General features: G+C 53.0%; 1 protein-coding gene across 2 annotated transcripts in view; it reads left to right on the top strand.

Annotated features, from left to right (window-relative positions):
- cdk5rap3 (CDK5 regulatory subunit associated protein 3) overlaps nucleotides 1-8288 on the top strand; it is a 102101-nt gene that overhangs the window by 30337 nt on the left and 63476 nt on the right. For both annotated transcript variants that reach the window (XM_063037049.1, XM_063037051.1), the window contains exon 3: nucleotides 4963-5094. In XM_063037049.1, the coding sequence (XP_062893119.1) occupies nucleotides 4963-5094 (132 nt within the window). The remainder of the gene's footprint in view (nucleotides 1-4962; nucleotides 5095-8288) is intronic.

Raw genomic sequence — 8288 nt, 5'->3', positions numbered from 1 at the left:
GAGTGTGTGTGAGTGTATGTGTCTGTGTGTGTGTGTGAGAGTGTGTGTGTGTGAGTGTGTGAGAGTGTGTGTGTGTGAGAGTGTGAGAGTATGTGTCTGTGTGAGAGTGTGAGAGGGCGATTCAGGTTTGTTATCACTGACATTTGACATGAAATATGTTGTTTGCAACAGCGGTGCAGTGTAATACGTAAAATATTCTATAAATTATAATAGGAAATATATTAAAAATGAAATAAGTAATGGAAAAACAGAGCAAATAATAGTGAGGTAGTTTTCATTAGCTGTTCAGAAATCGGATGGCGGAGGGGAAGGAGCTGTTCCTGAATCGTTGAGTGTGTGTCTTCAGGCTCCTGTACCTCCTCCCTGACGGCAGAGGGGAAGAAGCTGTTCCTGAATCGTTGAGTGTGTGTCTTCAGGCTCCTGTACCTCCTCCCTGATGGCAGAGGGGAAGAAGCTGTTCCTGAATCACTGAGTGTGTGTCTTCAGGCTCCTGTACCTCCTCCCTGATGGCAGAGGGGAAGAAGCTGTTCCTGAATCGCTGAGTGTGTGTCTTCAGGCTCCTGTACCTCCTCCCTGATGGCAGAGGGGAAGAAGCTGTTCCTGAATCGTTGAGTGTGTGTCTTCAGGCTCCTGTACCTCCTCCCTGATGGTAGCAATGAGGAGAGGGCACGTCCTGGGTGGTGGGGGTCCGTAATGATGGATGCCGCCTTCTTGAGTCATCACCTTTTGAAGATCTCCTCGGTGCTGGGGAGCCTGGCGCCCGCGATGGAGCTAGCCGAGTTTACAACTTCCTGCAGCTTTCTCCCATTCCTGTGGGGTGGCCGTTCCGTACCAGACGGGTGACGCAGCCAGTCAGAGTGCTGTCCGCCGTACCTCTGTAGAAATTGGTTGGGTGCCGGCGGACCGGGGAGATCTTGCTGCGGTGGTGGCTGAGACGGCTGGTGAGGTGTGCTGGGGATTCTCAGAGGGTGGCCATTCAGCCCGTCAGGTCTGCTGTGCTGTTCGATCACGGCTTACTTACTCGTCAAGTTACAGCACGGAATAGGCTGAACTGACCCCTGAAGACACACTGCCCAGGAACCTCCTACCCCCCACCCCCTGATTTTAATCCTAGCCTACTCACAGGACAGTATTCAACGAGAATAGAGGGGTGTCCATTTAGAACGGAGATGAGGAGGAATTTCTTTTAAACAGAGAGCAGTGAATCTGTGGAGTTTGTTGCCACAGGCAGCTGAGGAGGCCAAGTCACTGGGTGTATTTAAAGCAGAGAGAGATAGAGTCTTCTTGTGTTGGTGCGTGGCCAAGTGGTTTATGGCGTCGGTCTAGTGATCTGAAGGTCGTGAGTTCGAGCCTCAGCTGAGGCAGCGTGTTGTGTCCTTGAGCAAGGCACTTAACCACACATTGCTCTGCGACGACACCGGTGCCAAGCTGTATGGGTCCTAATGCCCTTCCCTTGGACAACATCGGTGTCGTGGAGAGGGGAGACTTGCAGCATGGGCAACTGCTGGTCTTCCATACAACCTTACCCTGGAAACCTTCCGAGGCGCAAATCCATGGTCTCATGACGGATGCCTATGAAGATAGATTCTTGATTAGTCAGGGCCTGAAGGCAGGAGATTGGGGGCTGAGAGGCAAAATGGATCAGCCATGAGGAAATGGCAGAGCAGACCCGATGGGCCAAATGGCTGACCACTGCTCCTACAGCTCATGGTCTTAACCTCCCAACCGGTACGTCTTTGGACAGTGGGAGGAAACAGGAGCACCCGGAGGGAACCCACGTGGTCCCGGGGAGAATGTGCAAAATCCTGACAGGCAGCAGTGGGAATTGAACCCAAGTTGCCGGTAATGTAAAGCGTCGTGCTAACCACTACGCTACCGTGTGTAAGAGGGATTTGTTTTCCCTCTCAGCCCCATTCTTCTTCCTTCTCCCCATGACGTTTGACACCCTGGCGACCCTGGTGAGTCAAGAACTGATCAACCTTCACTTTAAATATACCCAATGGCTTGGCCTGCTTGGCTGTCTGTGGCAACGAATTCCCCTCTTAAGAAGGTTGGGGGGGGGGTGAAGAAGAGTGCAAATCGGAAGATGAGAGGGAAATCTAGGTGGGGGGGGGCAAAAAATAATTTTTTTATTATTATTATTGGTAGTGGGAACATGGGTGTGGGGTGGAGATATGTCTCTCTACCAAAGGAGGTGTGAGGTGCTCCTTCCCTCCGCTAGCCTGCGGGTCACCCTCGGGCAAGGTGTAGCACCTGCTTAGCCCCCCGATCAGGGTCACGTGAAACCGTGGGATCAGGTGGTGGACGGTCGTACGAGCAGCCGGTGCAGATCACAAGTCCTGGTGATGCGACCACCGACGCCAGGCGGACAATCTCTGAAGGGTATTGATAATGGCTGGGGTGGAGGGGGTGGGGGGGGTCACCAGTAATGTAAGGTCACTGCCCAGAAGAACACGATGGCACACCCACTTCTGTAGATACAACTTGTCAAGAAAGACCGTGATCGCCCATGTCAGACAACACGGCACGTAATGATGATGCCATATGACACGGCACATAGTGATGATGTCATTTGACACAGCACGTGGTGATAATGATTAGAAGTTTAACTTCATGTGGGTGGCACCAACTGACCTTTGGCTGACCTTTGGCGTCACTCTTTGCAAGTTAAGGATCTGTGCTAAAGGCTAGAAGCGAGGGTGGAGCACCCTGGGAGGGGCGTGGGGGCAGGTGGCAGAGAAGGAGAGCCAGGGGTCGGTGGGTGCAGACACGCATCCAGCCCTGGGACACCAGGCAAGGCCATCTGATTCCAAACGAACGGTTTATTGATGATTACAGAATGTCTCTCTGGTGCTTCCCTCTCCCTCCCCTCTCCCTCCCGCTTTTCCCAACCATGATTCCCCTCTCCCCCTTTTCCCAACCATGATTCCCCTCTCCCTCCCCCTTTTCCCAACCATGATTCCCCTCTCCCTTCCCCTTTTCCCAACCATGATTCCCCTCTCCCTCCCCCTTTTCCCAACCATGATTCCCCTCTCCCTTCCCCTTTTCCCAACCATGATTCCCCTCTCCCTCCCCCTTTTCCCAACTATGATTCCCCTCTCCCTTCCCCTTTTCCCAACCATGATTCCCCTCTCCCTCCCCTTTTCCCAACCATGATTCCCCTCTCCCCCTTTTCCCAACCATGATTCCCCTCTCTCCCTCCCCCTTTTCCCAACTATGATTCCCCTCTCCCTCCCCTTTTCCCAACCATGATTCCCCCTCTCCCTCCCCCTTTTCCCAACTATGATTCCCCTCTCCCTCCCCTTTTCCCAACCATGATTCCCCTCTCCCTTCCCCTTTTCCCAACTATGATTCCCCTCTCCCTCCCCTTTTCCCAACCATGATTCCCCTCTCCCTTCCCCTTTTCCCAACCATGATTCCCCCTCTACCTCCCCCTTTTCCCAACTATGATTCCCCTCTCCCTCCCCTTTTCCCAACCACGATTCCCCTCTCCCTCCCCCTTTTCCCAACTATGATTCCCCTCTCCGTCCCCTTTTCCCAACCATGATTCCCCTCTCACTTCCCCTTTTCCCAACCATGATTCCTTTCTCCCTTCCCCTTTTCCCCAACCATGATTCCTCTCTCCCTTCTCCTTTTCCCAACCATGATTTCCCTCTCCCTTCCCCTTTTCCCAACCATGATTCCCCTCTCCCTTCTCTTTTTCCCAACCACGATTCCCCTCTCCCTCTCCCTTTTCCCAACCATGATTCCCCTCTCCCTTCCCCTTTTCCCAACCATGATTCCCCTCTCCCTTCCCCTTTTCCCAACCATGATTCCCCTCTCCCTTCCCCTTTTCCCAACCATGATTCCCCTCTCCCTCCCCCTTTTCCCAACCATGATTCTCCTCTCCCTTCCCCTTTTCCCAACCATGATTCCCCTCTCCCTCCCCCTTTTCCCAACCATGATTCCCCTCTCCCTTCTCTTTTTCCCAACCACGATTCCCCTCTCCCTTCCCCTTTTCCCAACCATGATTCCCCTCTCCCTTCCCCTTTTCCCAACCATGATTCCCCTCTCCCTTCCCCTTTTCCCAACCACGATTCCCCTCTCCCTCCCCCTTTTCCCAACCATGATTCCCCTCTTCCCAACCATGATTCCCCTCTCCCCAACCATGATTCCCCTCTCCTTCCCCCTTTTCCCAACCATGATTCCCCTCTTCCCAACCATGATTCCCCTCTCCCTTCCCCTTCCCACTCTCAGTCCACAACAGAGACCCATTTCAGAATTAGGTTTATCATCACTCTCATATGTCACGAAATTTGCTTTTTTTTGCAGCAGTTCAGTGTAATACATAAAATTACTACAGTACAGTATGCAAACATAGGTACCCTAGCTCTATATAACCATATAACAATTACGGCACGGAAACAGGCCATCTCGGCCCTTCTGGTCCGTGCCGAACTCTTACTCTCACCGAGTCCCATCGACTATATAGACTTTTGTACTCTACTGTAAATGTCACCATATACAACCCTGAGATTCACACAAACAGGTAAAAACAAGCAAAATAATAATAATAAAAGTAATCAATATCGAGAGCATAAGATGAATAGTTCTTGAAAGTGAGCTGGTAGGTTGAGGAAACAGCTCGGTGTTGGGATGAGTGAAGTTGTATCTTACTCATTGAGATACAGTGTGGAATCGGCCCAGCAATGCTCTGATTTAATCCTAGCCTAATCACGGGGACAATTTACAGTGAACCGTTAACCTACTGACTGGCCGGTCTTTGGACTGTGGGAAGAAACCCACGCGGTCACGGGAAGAGCGTACAAACTCCTTACAGACAGCGACGGGAATTGAACCCGGGTCGCTGGTACTGTAAAGTGCTGTGTTAACCGCTGCTCTACCCTGCCGCCCCCCTCTCCTCTGGTTCTCCTTTCTTGAAGGTGACGTGGGAGTCACAGGGTGTTTTTGTTTCCCCCTCAGACTGGCTGGTGGATCGGAGACACTGCGATCTGAAGTGGCAGAGCTCGGTCCTGACTATCCGAGAGAAGATAAACAATGCCATCCAGGACATGCCGGAGAACGAGGAGATCAAACAGCTCCTGTCGGGATCATGTCAGTAATCTTTCCAGTCTCTCCAGCCTTTCCACTGCAAAACAAACCCATAGTTAACGCTTTGGACAGTCCGGAACGAACACAACCTCAAGCGCACACACAGTCACAGTCGCACGTGCACACTCAGACACACGCGCGCACACACACACACACACACACACACAAAATGCTGGAGGAACTCCGCAGGTCGGGCAGCATCTATGGAGAGGAATAAATAGTTGATGTTTGGGGCCCAGATCCTCCATCAGGAGTGGAAATAAAGGGGGAAGAAGCAGGAATAAGAAGGTGGGGAAGAGGGAGGACGAGCTGACAGGTGGCAGGTGAGTCCAGGTGAGGGGGAAGGTGGGTGGGTGGGGGAGGGGAGGAGGACAAGGTGACAGGTGAGACCAGTTGAGGGAGAAGGTGGGTGGGGGGGGAGGAGGAGGAGGACAAGGTGACAGGTGAGACCTGGTGAGGGGGAAGGTGGGTGGGGGAGGGGAGGAGGACAAGGTGACAGGTGAGGGAGAAGGTGGGTGGGGGGGAGGAGGAGGAGGACGAGGACAAGGTGACAGGTGAGACCTGGTGAGGGGGAGGTGGGTGGGGGAGGGGAGGAGGACAAGGTGACAGGTGAGACCTGGTGAGGGGGAAGGTGGGTGGGTGGGGGAGAGGGAGGAGGACAAGCTGACAGGTGACAGGTGAGACCAGGTGAGTGGGTAGGTGGGGAAGGGGGTAGAGTACAAGCTGACAGGTGAGACCAGGTGAGGGAGAAGGTGGGTGGGGGGGGAGGAGGAAGAGGACAAGGTGACAGGTGAGACCTGGTGAGGGGGGAAGGTGGGTGGGGGAGGGGAGGAGGACAAGGTGACAGGTGAGACCAGGTAAGGGAGAAGGTGGGTGGGGGGGGGAGAGGAGGAGGACAAGGTGACAGGTGAGACCTGGTGAGGGGGAAGGTGGGTGGGGGAGGGGAGGAGGACAAGGTGACAGGTGAGACCAGGTGATGGGGAAGGTGGGTGGGTGGGGGAGAGGGAGGAGGACAAGCTGACAGGTGACAGGTGAGACCAGGTGAGTGGGTAGGTGGGGAAGGGGGTAGAGTACAAGCTGACAGGTGAGACCAGGTGAGGAGAAGGTGGGTGGGGGGGGAGGGGGGGGAGGACAAGGTGACAGGTGAGACCTGGTGAGGGGGGAAGGTGGGTGGGGGAGGGGAGGAGGACAAGGTGACAGGTGAGACCAGGTAAGGGAGAAGGTGGGTGGGGGGGGAGAGGAGGAGGACAAGGTGACAGGTGAGACCTGGTGAGGGGGAAGGTGGGTGGGGGAGGGGAGGAGGACAAGGTGACAGGTGAGACCAGGTGATGGGGAAGGTGGGTGGGTGGGGGTGGGGGAGGAGTACATGCTGGCAGGTGACAGGTGAGACTGGGAGAGTGGAAAGGTGTGTGAGAGAAGGGGGGGGCAATGAATTAAGAAGCTGGGAGGTGATAGATGGAAAAGATAAAGAGTTGAACAAGAAGGAATCTGATAGAGGAGAGTGGACCATGGGAGAAAGGGATGAAGGAGGGGATGCAGAGGGAGGTGAGGAGAAGAGAAGGGAATCAGAATGGGGAATGAAAGGGCGGGGAGAGAAATTACAAGAAGTTAGAGAAATTAGTGTTCATGTCATCAGGTTGGAGGCTCCCACCTTCTTACTGTGCCTTCTCCCCACTTCCTTTCCAGTCCCGATGAAGGGTCTCAGTCCAAAACATAGAGCGTTTAATCCCCCTCTGTCGATGCTGCCTGACCTGCTGAGTTCCTCCAGCAGTTTTGTGCATCTTACAAGCTTGGCTTACATCGACTAACATAGTTCTTATCATCAAACGCCCCTCCGCCAAAGTGCCGGGTTCGGCAGGAATCTCAGTGAGTTGCTGCCTTGCGTCCTGTCGTTCAGCCCATAACTCCTACTGGGGCATAGGTGGCTGTCAGCGGCTGGCTAGAGTTCTCTGGCCTGGGGCATCCTATGAAGACGGAAAAGTTTCCGATATTCTGAGATTTACGTGATTATCGGACTGTACTTCATATTGGTTTCTTTCAGTGTTTTAGTGTTTTCTTTCTTGTGGATGATTGGTGTGGGAGGGGGTGATCTGTTAACTTTTGTGTGCAAGAATGGGAAATTATTCATGCGGCGGGGGTGGTGTAGGGAGTCGATGTCTTTCCTTTCACCAACACCCATGGTCTTTCTGTATTTCATGGCTATCTGGAGAAGACGAGTATCAGCGTTGTATCGTGCATGCATACTCTGGCAACAAAATGAACCTTTGGGAGTACAGGTTCATAATTCCTTGAAAGGGGCATCACAGGTATCGAGGGTCGTAAAGTATATCGGCCCTCATAAATCAGCGTTTAGAGTGCGGGAGGTGGGATGTTACGCTGGAGTTGTACAAGACATTGGTGAGGCCTGATTTGGAGTTCTAGTCACCTACCTACAGGAAAGATGTAAATAAGATTGAAATAGTACAGAGCAGATTTACTGTTTGTTGCCGGGACTTGACCTGAGTTATAGGGAAAGTTTGAACAGGTTAGGACTTTATTTGCTGGGGCGTAGGAGAGTGAGGGGAGCTTTGATAGAGTTGGACAAAATTACGAGGGGTATAGGTAGGGTAAAAGCAAGCAGGCATTTCCCATTGAGGTGGGTTGAGACTAGAGCCAGAGGTCATAGGTTAAGAGTGAAGGGGTCTCGAAACGGTCCTTCCAGGTGAGACAACACTTCACCTGTGAATCTGCTGGGGTCGCCTACCAGTGTGGCCTCCTCTACCTTGGTGAGACCCGTCGCGAATTGGGGAGCCTGTTTAATCTAGAACCTCCGCTCCATTCCGAGTTTGAGGGAAAAGTTTGAATAGGTTCGGACTTTATTCCCTGGAGCGCAGGAGAACGAAGTGGAGATACGATGGCGGTGGACAAAATTATGGTGGGGGGGGGGGCGGGTGTAGGTAGGATCGCTATCTGTACTGTGGCTGGAGGTTAAGGGTGAAAGGTGAAATGTTGAGGTCATGGGTTCAGGGTGGGAGGTTGGCTTGCAGGTGCAGCAGGTTATCAAGAAGGCAAATGGATTGTTGGCCTTCATTGCCAGAGGGATTGAATGTAAGAGCAGGGAGGTTATGCTGCAACTGTACAGGGTACTGGTGAGTCCACACCTGGAGTACTGCGTGCAGTTCTGGGCTCCTTCCTTAAGGAAGGATATACTGGCTTTG

The sequence above is a fragment of the Mobula hypostoma genome, chromosome X1 (assembly GCF_963921235.1).
Source record: "Mobula hypostoma chromosome X1, sMobHyp1.1, whole genome shotgun sequence".
Taxonomy (NCBI): Eukaryota; Metazoa; Chordata; class Chondrichthyes; order Myliobatiformes; family Myliobatidae; genus Mobula; species Mobula hypostoma.
The sequence above is the reverse complement of the archived record's forward strand: the minus strand, read 5'-3'. Positions and strand labels throughout refer to the sequence as shown.